Source organism: Orcinus orca, chromosome X, assembly GCF_937001465.1.
Source record: "Orcinus orca chromosome X, mOrcOrc1.1, whole genome shotgun sequence".
Classification (NCBI taxonomy): Eukaryota; Metazoa; Chordata; class Mammalia; order Artiodactyla; family Delphinidae; genus Orcinus; species Orcinus orca.
In genome coordinates, this window is record NC_064580.1 from 32446973 (window position 1) to 32465993 (window position 19021).

At 41.9% G+C, this 19021-nt stretch overlaps 1 protein-coding gene and 1 pseudogene across 1 annotated transcript; one reads left to right on the plus strand and one right to left on the minus strand.

Annotated features, from left to right (window-relative positions):
- Positions 1 to 4023: 4023 nt before the first annotated feature.
- On the minus strand, positions 4024 to 7024 carry LOC101288633 (DNA endonuclease RBBP8-like). Its single transcript, XM_033416148.2, is given in 1 exon segment — positions 4024 to 7024. A coding segment is annotated over 1 exon segment (2670 nt). The 5' UTR covers positions 6773 to 7024; the 3' UTR covers positions 4024 to 4102.
- A 2539-nt stretch (positions 7025 to 9563) lies between these two features.
- On the plus strand, positions 9564 to 10910 carry LOC101285327 (60S ribosomal protein L4-like; annotated as a pseudogene).
- The last annotated feature ends 8111 nt before the right edge of the window (positions 10911 to 19021 follow it).

Sequence of the window (19021 nt, forward strand, 5' to 3'; positions counted from 1 at the left end):
TTTTTGATATTGAGTTGCATGAGCCGCTTGTAAATTTTGGAGATTAATCCTTTGTCAGTTGCTTCATTTGCAAATATTTTCTCCCATTCTGAGGGTTGTCTTTTCGTGTTGTTTATGGTTTCCTTTGCTGTGCAAAAGCTTTGAAGTTTCATTAGGTCCCATTTGTTTATTTTTGTTTTTATTTCCATTTCTCTAGGAGGTGGGTCAAAAAGGATCTTTCTGTGATGTATGGCATAGAGTGTTCTGCCCGTGTTTTCCTCTAAGAGTTTTATAGTGTCTGGCCTTGCATTTAGGTCTTTAATCCATTTTGAGTTTATTTTTGTGTATGGTGTTAGGGAGTGTTCTAATTTCATTCTTTTACATGTAGCTGTCCAGTTTTCCCAGCACCACTTATTGAAGAGACTGTCTTTTCTTCACTGTATATTCTTGCCTTCTTTGTCAAAGAGTGACCATATGTGCATGGGTTTATCTCTGAGCTTTCTATCCTGTTCCATTGATCTATATTTCTGTTTTTGTGCCAGTACTCTTCAGGTGCTTTTGATGTTACTTGTCCACGGATTCACCCCTGATAAATCCTGCCCTCGACCTGCCCCTCTCTAACTTAATTCTGCATAAAAATCCCCTGGGGATGTTGTTATTGTGCAAGTTCTGATTCAGTAGTTCTTGGGGGAAGTGTCTGAGGATTCTAACATGTTCCCAGGTGAGATCAATGCTTATGGTCCGTGGACCACACTTTGAGAAGCAAGGTTTTAAAACCTAAACCTTTGTTAAACATAAACCAAGACTCTCAGAGATATGAGATATGACAGCTATAATACTTACCAGTAAGTAAATTAACAAAGTACTGGTGGTGGTGGTGGAGGTGATTTGGAGGTTTTTAGCTAGAAAGGGGGTTACTTAGTGATTATGCTAATTAAGGATTGAAAACTAACACTTTAGAGAGGACTTGAATTGTCCATAGGTCTGTATGTATTTTGGGTAAAAAATAAATCCTGCTATTTGTTGGACAGAAAAGCCCCTTCAGTTAGGTCCAGTAAGAGTCATTAAAAGATAATGGTATTTTTTCAGCTTCAGCTGGTTAGAACATTTTTGATGAACCACAGTGTTCAGTTTTATACCACCTAGACAAATGCTGCTACAGGTAGGGATTTTTCCTTTTAACACTACTAGTGGAGAATTTGCCCAGCAAAACAGGGCAGATAGATGATTATGAAGTCATAAAAGTTTGGTTAGCAGATTTATTTTCTCAAGTGCCTTTTTTCCAGCATTATTAATTCTGTTTTCATTTACATTAAGTAATAGATTCAACAGTTGCTATAATTCAGTGTCAGTCCCTGGATTCAAACAACAAACAGACTTAATGCTGAGTATTATGTGTACGGTAGAGAAGGAACTCTCAGCTTACCGTTAATTTCCTTAAGTTGTACCAAGCAGACATGTTTAAAAGACACTTAAGTCTTTTAAACATGTTCAGTTGCCAGAGTATGTGAAATCCATGGTTCTTTTGGAAATCCATGAAATACAGATGCTAAGTTTAACTAATAATTTTATGCAATACCAAGGACTTTAGCAAATGTTAGTAAACATAAGTTTTGTTGTGTAGTGATAGTTTTTCAGCAAAGTGTTCTGCTGACTCTCTTAGCCAATATCAATCCTGGAAAAACTATAAAGAGTAGAAACATGTATTTCAGGAAATTAACCATCACAATAAACCTGGAGAGAGGGAAGGTTGTTTGGGACTGTTTGGGGATGGAGGGTCAGGTGAGAGGCTGCAGGTGGGAAGGAGGAGGCCATGAGAGGAAAGGTTGGAAAATCATATTAAGTTGTGTTCTTTGTCTGTCCCCTGAGTTGTCTAGGCACAAATGCTCCTGGTGAATGTAAGGTTCTTGTCCCATCACAGAAAGAATTCAGAAACGAGACAGGGAGGTCAAGAAAGTAAAGTGAGGATTTATTTAAGCAAGAATACACTCTCAGAAGGAGAGTGGGCAGACAGGTGAGTAGCTGCCCTGGGTTTCTTTGGCAAGCCGGGTATGTGGGGCATATAAATGAAGGGATGGAAAATGTCAAATACCAAGTATTAGATATATGTGTAACTTCCAGGTCTCAACAAAAGTATTGATCTGAGGATCTGATTTCTGAAGCTGAGTGAAATAGAGTTTATAGTATTAACATTTGATATTTTCACTTATAATCTATCTTCTCCCTCAGCATGTAAAACTGTAGGAATTTTGACAAATTCATTAAGAATAGATAAGTTATTTTCTACATTGTGTCCATAAATAATATTCAAGCATTTTATTTTTTCATCTCAAATCTATTGTTTTGTTGTTGTTGTTAATCTCAAGACAGGCACATGTACATTGAATGTGCCGTACTAATTAATCATGATGCCCTAAGTAAAAGTTCATTTCCTGTTTAAATCAATATTTCAGTTTTCATGTTTAACAGATGAAGTAAAATTAGAAGAAAAAAGGCTATTAGTTATAAAATTTTAAATATTGACAGAACGCTGAATCTCAGTTAGCAGAAAGACACGATTTATAAATCTGAAGTAGTCTGCTTTGTACAGATCAAACAACATTTCAAGGAAAATTGATTTGCCATGATTGTTTATTCATTTTTATCTGATGATGCTTATAAGTTTATAGAGCTATAAATACATATAATTTCTTTTCAAAGAGATGAAGAAAATTACATATTTCTCTTAAGAGTGAAGAATGCTAATTTCAGTGAGTTTATACCAAGACAACTTAAGTCCTCAGCAGTTTGGAAGGGGTTTTGACATTCACAGTGATTTCTTTCCATTGTGGTGTTTTGCATTTTATAACTTCCCAAATAACAAATGATTTCTCCCAAATTGACGTTCTTTAAAACTGATTTTGTTAATGAATGAACATGATTTTGAATTTGTAATTAATCAAGCATCTATATCTATATATCCCTAATATGTATGACATAAGAAAGAAGCTGATGTGTGTGTGTATGTGTATGAATACCTCTGTGTGTGAGCATGGCATGCCCGTGCTTATAATGTGGCTACACTGGCGTATTTGTACTGTAATAAAAGCACAGATATAAAATTAAAACTTCAGATTACCCAAATGACTTCCATGGAGGGAAACCTTTGAGGAATTCTGTATTTTTAGACTGATCATTTCTAAAATCTTCAGGTGTCATCTTCAGGTGTCAGCTTTTCTGCCCCAGAACCATGTTAATGACAGGCTAAAATCAGCTATGTCTCTTAGCCACATGTTTCAAAGCAACGTCTTGTTTCAGATAATTTCTTAGAGAGGGTTGAGAAGTATAAGTGTTCATTATTCAGGAGGAAATCAGAAGATCACAACACATATCTCAGTAACAATCAAATGCCCACTTCCGGTTTTGTCATTATCTAATCAGTCTGCTCACATGAGCATTTTGACACTTTCCTCACACATCTGGCCACTACTCAACCCTCCCAGTGTCATCCTCTCTGTTTCCCATTCTTGCACCTGCCTACCTAAAATTCTTTATAAATCTATATGAGAATCCAGTAACATAATGAATTTACTTGTTTTTTACCGTACACATCCATGGTAGAAGATAATATTTAGACAAGATAATGGCTACAAAAGTCAATCATGATAATGTCACAGTAATTTTATTAAGATTTTAAAATCCACCCCTCCTTGAGCTATAAACATTAGAACTCTGCCTGGAACATCATCACTTCTGCCTAAATGCCAGCATTAGCATTATATTTATAATGGATTTGCTCTACAGGACACTCAAGATAAATTGATGAACGCTCCTGTCAAAGAAGAGAAAAGTCTTCTTTTCTGCGTAAACCTCCAACTCTTAATCCAAACAAAAACACAGACAGGCTCAGGGACTGCTTTAACTTAAATCATAAGTCTCCATGACAAAAGGAAATATAAGTTGCTATGTGTATAGTGAAAGACTCCTTCATGAAAAGCACAAATGTAATCCTAAAAAGCTGACTTTAAAATAACACTCAATGCAAGTTCTTTTTTTTTTTTTTTCAAAAAAAATCAATGTTTAATACCAACTTTAACTATAAATAAAAAGAATATTGTCATCTCTCCTGTTCTTGCTGCAACATTTATGTCTTCTGCTCTTTGCCTTTTGGAGAAAATATTGCATTGTAAGGCTGCCGTCTTTTTGGACGAGGACAAGGATCAAGATCTTCTTTAATGTAACCTCTTTCCACACAAGTCTGAGTGGAAGGAAAACCAACTTCCCAGAAATTCTCTGGTGTGTTGGGTGGAATGTAGCGAAATCGGTGTCTTGAGCAGGAAGCCAACTTCTTTTCTCTTTCTTCTGCTGGAAAATCTGCATAATAAATTTCACATTCCTTACACGTGTGTCCAAGCAATTTTCTTCTCTCTTCTTTTTTCCGGACCACCTCAATATGAGGAAAATTTTGTAAGCTAGTCTCTCTTTCATCATCTTTAAAATATGGCTCCACAAATGTTTTCTGTTTGACTTTATCTTGTTTATCACCAGGAGAGTTTGGTTTTTTTGTAACAGTTGACGACTCCTCTTCATCTGCTACTTGGGGGAAGCTATCCACCAAACAGGATTCATATTCTTCATGTGTAGTCCGATCAAACATATCTTCCAAGCTATCATTCAGTTTTCTTTCTCCATTTGGACTTTTTTCTCCCTTCTGCTCTTGGTTCTTCATTTTTAAAAGCATAGTTTCACTAACCAATGTACAGTCCATGTCCACTGTCTCTCCTCCTGCTAATCTTGACTGACTGCCATCCTTTGTATCTACTACAGTAATATCCATTTTATACTGAGAAAGGTCTGCTCCTGGATCTATACTCCACTGGATGTTTTCAAAGGATACATCTTGGTTGTTTTGTAGAGACTTTGTTTTAGCAATTCTACATGGATTTAACTGAAGAACTGATGCAAGTTCACATGCTCCATGGACTGACCTGGTTTTTACTTTTATAGGCTCACAAGAACCAGCACCCTTCATGTCATCAAAAAGATTCTCTGTCTCCAAACTTTCACGTGGACGTAGAGGGATTTTAAAGATAGAATTTTCTTCCTTTATTTGTAACAGTGTTTTATTATCTGGAGATTTATTCAAGGACTGGAGGAGGGACTCCTGTAAGCTGCTGGGCTCTTCTGGGGAATCTCTGGTTAACCCACAGCTCCCACTCAAGGCCTTACGGCTTGAGGAAGAGCCCTTTGGAACAGGCTTCAAAACCTCAGAGAGAGTCACTTGCCTAAATCCGATTTTAGAGTTCTCACTTCCTTGGCTTTTCTCTTGACGCTGAATAGCTGAAAATCGATCAGACAGATCCAAAGGTTTATCCATCACATAGTCTCCATTCATGTAAGAATGACTATCCGGTGGAAAAGGAAAAGCATTTTCTTTATCAAAGGAGGCTTGGGGGCAGCTTACTTCATCTTCACTTTCTTCCTCGATTTTCTTCCTTTTGGTTCGGCCTCCCAGTGATTTCAGGGGTACCACATGTTTATCTTTATCAGTAACAGTATCTTTAATGTGATCAATACTATACTGTTCACTTGTATTTTTATTTATAAGCATCTGCTTATTAGAAGATGACTGGTTAGTGATCTTCTTCACTTCAGCCCCAATATTATGATGTGTGAAGAGGGCACCATCTTCAGATTTTAATCTAGGTTTCTCTGATCTAGAATTAGAAGTGTTGCTGAAAGGCATTGTTTTCAGATGGTTTTTTTTCCCAGTCTCTAAAAGAGAAGGGGACAAACTTGTATTCAAACCTAAACTACTTTTCACATTAGAGGTAGCTCCAAATACAGGAGATGATACCCGAGTAGTCAATTCTTCTTGAGGAGGAGGCTTTGAATTAGAATCTGAAAATCTTAAACTATCTTCACTATTTCTTCTAGATTCCTCAAAAGGTTTTTTGTGCTCTCCTTCCAGACAGTGGTAGAGCTCATCACCAACAGGGCTCATAGGACCTCGAGATTCAGACTCATCTTGAACACTAAGTCCAAGTGTTTCAGCAACAACTGTAGCTAAATTATCAGGAGGATAACTGCTTTTTCCATGTGTATTAGCCACTGGAGCTTGACTCTGATCACAAGTGTCAGCCACTAGAATTTCACGTTCATTATGTTTATGTGGTGGATGAGTTGAAGACTTTGGTATTTTTCTCAATTCCTGTGCACACCCAGAGTGCTCCAGTTTAGTATGTGTTTGTTCTACGTATCGGACGTGGAGGTTCTCCTTCCTTCGTAGTCGGTTAGCGCCAGAAAATGAAAAGGTTGTTATTGGTGAATCTGGAATAACATCTTCCTCAGTTTCAAGATCGGTTGCTTGATGTGGTTGATCATTCTCAATTTTCTGCTGCAGCTGTTCAGAAAGCTTTTTGTTTTCTTCCTGTAGAGTATTCTTTTCATTCATAAGCTCTGTGATAAGTTTAAGATTCTGCTGTCAAATATTTTCAAACTCTTGTTGTTTCTTCCGCATATGTTCTTCAGTTACTGCACAGCGATCACATAATCCTGCTCTTAATCGATCTTCTAAAACTTTAATGGTTTCATGAAGAACTTTCTGTTGCTCTCTAAGCTGCTGGTTTTTGGTGAAGAATTCTTCTAGTCTCTGTGCATCTAAAATTCGTTCCTTTTTCAGTTTGGTTACTTTTACTTGTAAACCTTGTACTTCTTTATCATGACACTCCTTTAGTTTTGTCCAAACATCCTTAAAGTCATTAGATACATCTGCAGAACTAGGGCTTCCACAACTGCTTCCCGGGACGTTCATCTTACTTAATATGCTCACACTTCTACTGCCTAATGTTTTCTGACCTTTTCTGTTACATTATACAGGTCTGAAGTTGTCTTTGGTCAGTTCAAATACGGCTTGCAAGATTGCGTCGAGATTCTCAAAAGCCCCAGCAGGAACGCGAGCACGCTCTGGAGAGGGGAAGAGACGGCCGTTCGCTTTTCTGCTCGTTCCCTCACTAATCTGCCACACCGCCAGCAGCCAAGCCGCCCCCTCGGGGCAGCCCGCGTTTTCCAGCCGCAAGTTCTTTTTTTTAAAAAATATTTATTTATTTATTTATTTGGCTGCACCAGGTCTTAGTTGTGGCATGTGGACTCTCTTAGCTGCAGCACACGGGATCTAGTTCCCTGACCAGGGATCGAACCCAGGCCCCCTGCATTGGGAGCGCAGAGTCTTAACCACTGGACCACAAGGGAAGTCCCTCAGTGCAAGTTCTTTCAACTTCTTTTATAAAACTGGAGACTTATTTCCACAGGAAGAGTAGCAGAGTAAGAATATCAGAGACACAAAAGCCAAGAATTGTGCACATGTAGGTATGTACTCATCTATGTGTCTGTACACACACACAGACACACACACACAGACACACACACACACACATACATCACATCTTTATCCATTCATCTGCAGACAGACACTTAGGTCACTTCCATATTTGCCTGTTGTGAATAATGATGTGATGAACAAGGGAATGCAGACATCTCTTCAAGATAGTGATTCCATTTCTTTACATATGTGCCCAGAAGTTGAATTGCTGGATCATATGTTAGTTCTATTGTTATTTTTTTCTCAGGAATCTTCATACTGTTTTCCATAGTGGCTGCACCAAAGTATATTTCCACCAACAGTACACAAGCGTTCCTTTTTCTCCACACCTTTGCCAACACTTTTATGCCTTGTCTTTTTGATGTTAGCCATTCTAACAGGTGTGAGGTGATACCTGATTGTGTTTTGTATTTCCCTGATAATTAGTGATGTTCAGCACCTTTTCATGTACCTGTTGGCCATGTGTATGTCTTCAGGCCTATTCAGGTCCTCTGCCCATTTTTTAATTGGAGTGTTTGTTCATTTGCTATTGAGTTGTATGAGGTGATTTGTTGTTAAGCTGGGTGGTGGAGAAGATACAGCTATGAGAGAGGTGAGCAGGAGCCACATTCTCAGATAGTATAACTCAGCGTTCAGAGATAAAAACCTGGAGGGAGAATTTCTAGCCGTTACTTTGAGATCATGAAGAAAGGCAAGAATGGAAGGTGTCCTGTGCTTTTGTCCCAGCACAGTTGAACACATTGCAACCTAAATGTTTTATGCACATTATCTCCAAGGAGTGTTTGAGAAATAAGTATGATAGTCCCTTGAGATGATATGTGCAGAACACACTGGGCTGGCACTGTATATGTAGGGCTTGGAGGGCCAGAGTCCACTACATTCATAGAACATTTTAATCAGGTTATCTTGAATGTATGTTGGCAAATCTAATCTGGGGCTAGATTTTTGGTAAGGGTGAAATGAATGAAAACGGTGGTTTGCATGGCATGCAGGGAAGGAGTTAGTCCTTGACACAAATTCTAGGATCATTGAGTTTCATCCAGTTGGGATGACACCTCCACACCTAAATTATATAATAGACTATTTGAGGGGAAATTTTTATTTGATTTTTACTTGCCAAGTAACAATTTTTATCTGATTCGATATTTCATGTCCTACAGCGATTCATGTACTCTGATACATCCTTGACTAATTTTTTAATTAAAAAAATAGGTAAAGGTGGTTCCGTTTGTGGTCAAAATAACCAGAGTAATAATTCCCATTCATAAAGATTTAAGATATACCAAGCACTGTGCCAGGCGTTTTACATACATTACATGCATTCCAACAGACTTTTGACATATTATTAGACCAACTTCAGAGATGAAGAAACTGAGGTTCATAGAGCTTGGGATGTGCCTGAATTAACAGAATAGTTTGTGACTATACTGGGACTAAACCCCCGATCTGAACTGGTGTACAGCCCACACTCTTCCGCTCCTGCCAGCCAGAGGTAAACCTTCTGTCTTTTATCAATAATTCATTTATCTTCCCACTATTCCATAATGTGTCCCAGGTGATAAAAAGAAGGACTCTATCACCAAAGTACTTTATGCAGGCTTAAAATAGGAAGATGAAAATGAGAATAAAGTATAATTTAATGGTATGTATAGTTTTTGTCCCCATCACATGTCATTGGACTAGCCCTTGCTGCTGACATATGAGAAAAAGCAGTTTGCCACTTTCAGCCCAAAGAATATGGGAGTCAGTATGCCACCTCTATGCTTTCTCTTTGATTCAGCAACATCCCGGAGAGTTTGTGTTGTGATGGTGGAACTAGAAGGTGGAACAGCCTGGATCCATGGGTCACCTGATAGTAGTGTGGCCAGGACAATGTACATCAGGTTTCATCTTCACAAAAATAAATATCTTTGTGTTAAGCCATTCAAAATTCAGGTTTTGTGTGTTGTATCATGCAGCAATCATTCTATCTTATTAACATACTCTATCTTATTAGTTACTTTCTTTGTTTGACCTATTTTAATATCTTAATAAGAAAGCTACTGATGCATATATTTTTGTGGCAAAAGAGTTTTAACAATATACATAAATCAAAGTTCTCTGCTTTACAGTATTTCTCCAAAATTCATGCCCTCACTGAGAGGTTACCACAAATTTAAAAGATGTATATAATTTAAAAGATGTGTATAATTTAAAAGATGTGTATAATTTAAAAGATGACTCTAGCTTTTCCTGTGGGAGCCGCCGGGTTGAGAGGAGCGTGGCCTTGTCCTCTCCCCGCCATGGCATGTGCTCGTCCACTGATATCAGTGTACTCTGAAAGGGGGGAGTCATCTGGCAAAAGTGTCACTTTGCCTGCTGTGTTCAAGGCTCCCATTCGACCAGATATTATGAACTTTGTTCACACCAACTTGCGCAAAAACAACAGACAGCCCTATGCTGTCAGTGAATTAGCAGGTCATCAAACCAGTGCTGAGTCTTGGGGTACTGGCAGAGCTGTGGCTTGAATTCCTGGGTTCGAGGTGGCGGCACTCACCATTCTGGCCAGGGTGCTTTTGGAAATATGTGTCGTGGGGGCCGCATGTTTGCACCAACCAAGACCTGGCGACGTTGGCACCGCAGAGTGAATACAACGCAGAAGCGATATGCCATCTGCTCTGTGTTGGCTGCCTCGGCTTTACCAGCGCCGGTCATGTCTAAAGGTCATCGTATAGAGGAAGTTCCTGAACTTCCTTTGGTGGTTGAAGATAAAGTTGAAGGCTACAAGAAGACCGAGGAGGCTGTTTTGCTCCTGAAGAAACTTAAGGCTTGGAATGATATCAAAAAGGTCTACGCCTCTCAGCGAATGAGAGCTGGCAAAGGCAAAATGAGAAACCATCGCCGTATCCAGTGCAGGGGACCCTGCATCATTTATAATGAGGACAATGGTATCATCAAGGCCTTCAGAAACATCCCTGGAATTACTCTGCTTAATGTAAGCAAACTGAACATTTTGAAACTGGCTCCTGGGGGGCATGTGGGACGTTTCTGCATTTGGACTGAAACTGCTTTTCCGCAAGTTAGAGGAGCTGTATGGCACTTGGCGTAAAGCTGCCTCCCTCAAGAGTAACTACAACCTCCCCATGCACAAGATGCTCAATACAGACCTTAGCAGAATCTTGAAAAGCCCAGAGATCCAAAGAGCCCTCCGAGCACCAAGCAAGAAGATTCATCACAGAGTCTTGAAGAAGAATCCACTGAAAAACCTGAGAATCATGTTGAAGCTAAACCCATATGCAAAGACCATGCGCCAGAACACCATTCTTCGCCAGGCCAAGAACCACAAAATCCGGATGGATAGGGCAGCAGCAGCACTAGAAGCCAAATCAGTTGAGAAGGGGATTCCAGGCAAGAAGCCTGTGGTGGGAAAGAAGGGAAAGGAGGCTGTTTGCGTTAAGAAGCTGAAGAAGCCAAAGAAGCCTTTGGTGGGAAAAATGCTGCAGTGACCAAGAAACCAGCAGCTGAAAAGAAGCCTGATAAAAAGAAGCCCACAGAAAAGAAACCCACCACAGAGGAAAAGGCTGCTGCATAAACTTAAATTTGTTTATTCGGTAAAGGTCAAATCATTTTGGACAGCTAATTTTGAATAAAGACCTGATCAAAGAGGCAGTGAGAAACATAAAAAAAAAAAAAAAAGATGACTCTAGGATTTACAATATAGAGATGTAGTATAGAAATACGTTCTATTTTTAATTTAATGGATAAAAGTAACATGTTTTTCTTCTTGCCCTTGCCACTTAATAAAATGAATGTGGATCTTTCCATGATAACACATATAGATAACCTCACTTATCTAACTATACCCAAAGCAAGTATGTGTCATAATGAGTTTAACTGTTCTCCTACTAATTAGAAACTAAGTTGTTTCCCATTTGTTAATATGATTTACAGAACTGAAGTCAACATTTTGGAAATGCATTATAGGGCCCATGTGCATGCTTTCTCAAAGGAAAGATAATACAAAATGTAAATTGGGTTAAAGTGGAGAAGATTGTATATTTTTATAAATATAGCCCAAATTTATTTCCAACATTTTTCTTCTAGTTCTGTCTCACAAATTAATGTATTTTAATACCCTACACATTTACGGACACTTTAATTTACCAATCCTTTAAATTATAGTCAAACTTAAGAGTGAGAAAATATTGTCTCACTAATATTTTGTATTTCCTTGTTTTCTAATTAAGTTTAGCCGAAAATTATATTACAACCTCACTCATATTAAGCTGGATTTATACAGTGATTTCCTGAGTAACAGGATATTTCTTGGAATGCTTTAAAATTCTGTTATGCCAACATGGTATTTCTCCTTCATGTGAGAAGCAAGGATTCGATCAGAATGACCAAGTGTCAAGGAATAGGGCCAGACAGGAAAATCTTAGCTAGTGAGGATCCAAGAGGACAGCATTATCCAGGGTCCATGAGAGTCACATACAAAGCAAGTCCAGGGACCCCAGTGTAGGATAGCTGTCAGGATTCTGAATCCAGAGCTCAGCATTATGTGGAGAAAGCACAGGAAGTAGAGAAGATGGGGAATTTGGGGGCAGGGGGGTGGGGAGGGTCCAGGACAAATTACATGAATAGGTTTGGGAAATATCACCATTGCCAGCTGAGCAGTAGGGACATCTCAGTGTGGTGAGTCTACTGGATGAAAGGAATAGAGACATGAAAGACAGCCACCTTACCTTAGAATACCCCCTACATACTGGGAGTCCAGTGCACCCCTCTTGGTGTTCCAGGGCTTGTGGCTGTCGTGTGTATGTGTGTGTGTGTGTGTAATAATAGCACTTAACGTGAAATCTACTGTCTTAAAACATTTTAAAGTGTACATTATTTTTTGATTATAGGTACAATGTTGTACAGCAGATCCTAGATCTTATCATCTTGCTTAACTGAAACTTTATGTTTGTTGATTGGTAACTCATTTCCCCTTCCCCTCAGCCCCTTGCAACCACCATTCCAGTCTTTAATTATGTGAATTTGACTATTTTAAATAACTCATACAAGTGGAATCATGCAGTATTTCTTTCTGTAACTGGTTTACTTCACTTAGCATAATATCCATGATGCTCATCCCTATTGTTGCATTTGGCAGAATTTTCTTCTTTTTTTAAGGTTGAATAGCATTCTATTGTATGTCTATACCACCTATGTTACTGACCCTTTAGAGTCGGGCCCCAACAAGGGCCCTTCTGCCTAGTGTCCTTCAAGTCAATAGGAGGCGGAGCTCGGTTCAGAAGCAAAGGAAAGCTTTATTCTTTAATCAAAGAGTGGAGAGGTGTGTGCTTGTGCTCTAGAGCACCTGCTCTCCCTGACAGGCCAGGGGCGGGGCTGCTTTATTGGGATCAGCGGGGAGGGGGCGGAGTTCGCACGGGAGGCGCAGACGTGTTGCTCATGCTCCAGATCCCAGCGTGGGCGCGGCGTCTCTGCACACGGCCCGCTGAGCTGAGGTGTCCGGTGCAGCCATCTTGAACTAAGAATGTGGTCTGAAGTGCCAGGTACAAGACCTCTGCACGTAGCACCATATGAGCAGGAGAAAGAAGACGAAGCACAGAGGAAAAGAAACAAAAAAAAAAAGGTTAGACTTTATTGTATTACCCAAATTCTATTTCCCAGGAATTGTTAATAACTTTGCTGGTGACAGTTCCCTCCTCTGCCTTTTGGCCGGCTTCTCATTCTCGAGGGGCGCTGAGGGGCGACGGTCTGTCTTCTGTGACTGTTTTCTGCTGATTTGGGGGGTCGTCATAACCCCAGGGAGAGGAGCAGAGCCTCCCACAGCTGCCTTTAGTTATTTTTGATTTTCCCCAGGCCTTAGCCCTGTTTGCGTTCCTGAGCAACCACCCTTGGACATTTTATAGATTCTAACCTTTTGGAGACAAAAGACGCAAGACAAGTTGATACATGGCCCAAGTGTCAGCAAGAGAACAATGGTTATTAAGGGGCCCAGGAAAAGTAGAAACCGGCGACCCAGGGGAGGCCTTGTTTTACCCGGCTCCACATTTGTTCGGCCGAGTGAGGCTGGCTGCTTTCTGTTTGGCAAGTTGCTGTTTCCGGTAGCCTGTCTGCACTTTCTTCAGTCAGGCCACTTGCACTGAAGTAAAAGCAACATGACGTATTGGCCAGCACACAGACCCTTCCCTGGTCAGCTAAGAGATTTTCAAATCTCTACTGCTCAGCAAGGCATATAGGGTTACTTATCGTTTGCCGTTTTTCAGAAAAGGAGTTTTAGGTTGGAGAAAGGTTCAGAAGAGGAGTCAGAAGGGTCCATTGTCTTAGGTTGTTTACTCTCAAGTGATGTACCCATGGAGTAATCCCCTGCAACAGAGTTGCGAGTCTCCATGGGCTGTTAGTCCAGATTCCCTTGCCGACCAGTTGACATTGGAGGGCAATAGGCAGTAAATGGGCTTGCGGCCAGGCCTTTTTATTCTGACTTTTTCTCCTCTGTGTCTCAGTTTTTAAATAGCCAGTGGGCAACCTTAACGAGGCAAGAGGTAGTGGTATCTGGTTCTGCTGCTTTTCCATTGTCTCTGTGGTCCCAGGTGGGTTCATTATCTGGGACCACTTAATTCCCTGGTCAGAAAATAACACAAACTACATTGTTTGTGTTCTCTTTGTTTGCTTCCTCTCTGGCTTTTAAAAAGACCTTGGCCTTTTCTTCCCCCATTAAGAGTACACTGAGGGGGCTCTACAGGTCAGCGCAGGTGGGGTCATGGGTCTGAAAGATTCCCATAATCAGATTCAGGAACTCCTCTGGATCTTCCATCAACCCCTTACTGTGACTTTTCCAGTGTTTATACAGATCAAAAGTGGTAAATGGGACATATACCTGGATGAGTTCTTCTTCTCCATCGGGGACCTGACTCAAAGAGAGTGCTTTTCTTGGTGGGTTGTTGGACCTTGGCTGGTCATTAGCAGACCCATAGACAGGCCAACTTTACCCATCTCTCAGCTGGTATTGGAGGCAGGCTGTATTACGTAGGAAGATTAAATGTTTTCAGTTAGGGGGTGATACCTGAAAAACTTCCATTTCTGCAGGATACACCCTAATGGGCTACCCTTCAACGTGGCAGATGTTTGGTTCCCCATACCTTAGGTGTTCTGTTTTGGATTTGTTACCGGTTACCGAGGGGGCGGTTGGAGTGATTTGTTGGCACACAAATGCCCCAAGGTTTGACCCAAATAAATTTCTGGTTTGGGAAATTTGGAACCAGCAACCAAACCATTAATGGATTCCTTAAGAGACCCAAATAGGCATGGGATCTGATACAGTTGGGGGTTCCCTTTGAATTCATAATGGCCTGTGCTTGAAATACTCAGTCCTTCCTCAGTCAGAATGTCCCACAGGAGGTTGGACAGGAGTGCCTCCAGGCCAGAACAGTTTAGCCATGTTGGCTCCTGACCACCTTAGTCCCTTAGGGAGTGGCACAGCTGTCTGAGACGGGGCTCTTCTCTTTCCTCCTTTTGGCTGAAGAGGAGGAGTTTTCAGGCTTCTTGCCGGGTGAGAGCTAAAAGCATGAGGGCTTCCCACAGGGTACTCACCAGATCACTGGAGTAGCTGGTATTCTGTGCTGATACCGGGAGGAGAGCCCGTGGAGCCTCAGTCGGTAAAGAATCACCCAAGGTTCGCCTCCCAAGCAGAGTGGGGAGGAGAGGTCGGGCAGTGGGTGTTTCCTATTCTTGCCAGCAGCTCACAGGGCTTCCCAGTAATGGTCTTGTGAGTGGCTCACAGGGCTCCCCAGCCCAGTTCAGAGAAACTAGCACTGACAAGAAGAGGTCAAGTCCCCAGTCGGATACCTACCTTGGGACCCTTTCACATTTGGGCGTCCTCGGTGCCTTTTCCTGAACTCAGATCGAGCGTCCTCATTCTGTTTTGTCAGGTGGTTCTTATTACCTGGGCCTTGTTCTGGTCTCACCTCTCGGCTCACGGGGCTGCCCACTTTTCCTTACCAAACTGAACGTGACTATGGATAATGCTATTGTTGACCCCTGGAGGTTGGGGAGGAGGGCAAAAAGCCCTGGTGTTACTGCTACTGCCTTGTACAGGGGTCAAGAGGTCAGCACTACTGGTGAGACAGCAGGCAAGACTGCCGTGGTTCCCTGTAGTCCACAGATCCTCACTGTCCCCAGGCGTCTTGTACCAAGGGAAGGCCAGCCAGAGGCAGCAGGAAGATACTCATTATTGAGTTTCAGTCTCTGATCCCCAAGGATGCCAGAGTATGATCCCCTCAGGGGGTCACAGTCTGGATTACTTTGGGAGCTACGCTGTGTGCACACCACATCCGGCTATTGGGTTGCTGGGCAGAGTTGTTCTGAATTCGGCCAAAGGCTACCGCCATTTTACCCCATCAGAGTGTAGTCAAAGATCACACAGTCATTCATCCTCACGTGAACCTCCCAAAGCCTCTGCCTTCCTCCCACTGGAGCTGGGATGAGCCCAGAGCCTAGTGGATAGGTGGAGGCAAAAAGGCCATGGTCCATCCCATCTGGATCACCAAAACTTGTTACTGACCCTTTCGAGTCAGGCCCCAATCAGGGTCCTCCTGCCTGACGTCACTTGCTCCAATAGAAGGAGAACAAGTTTGGTTCAGAAACAAAGGAAAGCTTTATTCTTTGATTAAAGAATGGAGAGGTGCACTCTCACTCCAGATTACACACTGTCCCCAAAAGGCCATCAGTAGGGCTGCTTTATAGGGTTCTCATCTGTGGAGGGAGGGGCAGAGTCCTTGAGGGTCAGGTGCAGCTGTTCTCCTCATGGCAGTTCAGACTGAAGCACTGGGTGCAGCATCTCTGCACACGGTATGCCACTGCCATCTTGAATTGACGTGTCCTGCTCAGTACTTTTGCACACAGCATGCCAATTGGGGTATCAGGCATGAAGGTTCTGTACTAGGAGCTCTAATCCGACATGTTAGGAGCAAGGCCTCTGCACATGGCCCTCTACTGGCAAGTGAAACTAGACTAAGCACAAAAGAAGTTAAACTTTATCTTATCACCTAGATTCCATCTTATTTTTCTCAGGGACCCCAGTGGGCATTGCTGGTGACACATATTTATCCATTCATCTACCCATGGATGTTTCAGTTGTTGCTGGGGATTGTCTTATTGCCTGCTGGAGATGGGTATTTCTTCTCATGTGGACAGTGGCCCTCCTCCCCTGATGCTGGGGCTACGTAATAGTTGATATTGGTGAGTGATGACAGGGAAGACAGGCCAGGAGTCCCATGAGTAGTGGAAGTGGGTGTGCAGGTTCAAGTATGTCTTGTTTTTCCACTTGGAAATTAGAAGGGGGGATACATGGGTGCTAATTACCTCAGTAACTCAACAGATGAAAGGCTGGATGTGGAAGACATGTCTTCTCAATCAATCCAGATGGTGTCTTCAGCTCAGACTCCTTTCCATGGTTTCTGAGAGCTTGGCACACTACAGAGTAGGTGTTCTGTGGCTTTGATTGCTGGCCTACATTGGCACCAGTTACTGCCTGGAGTAGGAAGTTGGCTCAAGGTGTAGACTTTGCAGGTTGGATGCAGAACCCATGAAGATGGCACATGTTCTTCTTAAATTGACTGGGGTAACAAGGATGTGTGTAGTGAAATGCAGAAAGCATAGTATATCATCCTGTTGTGCACACTCCCACCTCTGAGATGAAGAGTTTAGGGCCTGGGAATGAGATGTCCATTATGACATTCAGTGTGATAGTTTCACATGGGAATTCTCAAGTTAGATGAGCAGCTGTGTTGCGGGAGAGGGAAATGTCACATCCTGGGACCTGTGGGAGTCCTTAGGACAGACAGCCAAGTGAGGCTTCTTGGCTTCCTGCAGAAAAGAATTCAAGAGCAAGCCAAAGAAAAGTGGAAGCAAGTTTATTTGGTAAAATAGAGGGATACACACTCCATAGGCAGAATGCAGACCTTCTTAGAAGGTGAGAGCAGCCCCAGGGCGTGGGGGTCATCTCAGAAAGTGAGAGCGGCCCTGGGGTATGGGATCATTGGTTTTTATGGGCTGAGTAATTTCATACCCTAATGAGTGTGAGGAATAGTCTTGCTATTTCAGGGAAGGGTGGGGATTTCCCAGGAATTGGGCCACTGCCAACTTTTTGGCCTTTTATGTTTCATTTCAGAACTGTCATGGCATAAGGGGGAGTAATTTTGAACATTACAATGAAGGTATAATGAGCTAAATCTCAATGGCAGGACTCTTCTCAAAGCCACCCTGGTTTCAGTTGGTTCCAGCCAGTTGGTTCTAGGTTTTTATCGCATCCCAACAGCTGCGCCCCTTCTTCATTTACCTAACATTTGTGTCCTGCCCCCTTCCCTCCTATCTCAGCTGTAGCACTTTGAGTTTTTTCAGTGGAGGCAGAGGTAAGGCTCTACATTTTGAATCAGGGAATGTGACCCTTTAGTACTTTGATTGACTGATTGATTGATTCATTCAGCAAACACTGATTATATGCTGAGAGTGAAACATAGACAATGTGATCAGCAGGTGTAGAAAAAGGAACTTAACTACTTTCACAGTTTCACAAGAATGCTGGCAACTTCCGAAAAAAAAGTGTGTTATCAAAATTTCTACCTTCATTTTCTTGGGGATTTGGGCATCTTAGGCTGCTCACTTGTACATATCAATTAAAAAGGGGGCAAGGCTACCCCAGCAGGTTTTTCCTTTCAGTTAATTAACTAATTATTTTTCTCTGGTGTTCATTAAGAGACCAAGTAATTTTAAGCCTCAGACATTTATTTGCAACATTATTTAGGTTGCTAATTTCTATTTTCAGGAAGTTTTGGTAATCATACTAAACCCATAAATCATACTAAACTGAACTACTGCTGTTGGATAGTCCGTAACCACTCCTAAGACCTTAAGGAAGCCACTCTGTCTGATTGTGTCTGTGACACAAAGGTATTGTGCTCACCTCTCTTCAAACTGTTCCATCAGGATTTTTTGGGTTTTTTGTTTGTTTTTTTTTTCGGTACGCGGGCCTCTCCCCACTGTGGCCTCTCCCGTTGCGGAGCACAGGCTCCGGACGCGCAGGCTCAGCGGCCATGGCTCACGGGCTCAGCGGCCATGGCTCACGGACCCAGCCGCTCTGCGGCATGTGGGATCTTCCCAGACCAGGGCACAAACCCGTGTCCCCTGCATTGGCAGGCGGACTCTCAACCACTGCGCCACCAGGGAAGCCCCTGTTCCGTCAGTTTTAATAGCTATTACTTGAGGTTTCTTTTTAATCTGTTTAAGGGGTTTGAAAGTGTTGGTAAGAATGACATTCTGTGATTTAGGCACTACCATCTCATGATATTGGTTCACAGAGGTAAACTGTGCCAAAGAATCTCAGCAACTGAGGTTGCTGTGAGGTAAGGATTAAGACACACATGGACACTAAGTGAGTCATCATCTCTCTGCACTTCGATGAAATGAAGATTTGCTATGACTTAAAAGCATACTTTCAAATTAGCAACTGAAAATGATCTGGGCCTAGCCTGGAAATGCAAATGGTAAAATGTTAGAGGAGACCTAAAGTGCCACGTGGAAGGAATGCACTTGATGATGATGTTTGGTAGCAGTTATTAGAGAATAACACTATTCTCCCTGATAATCCAGTATTTCACACATTCTTATAAACTCCGCTCCTTCTTGTGAAGAAGGAAA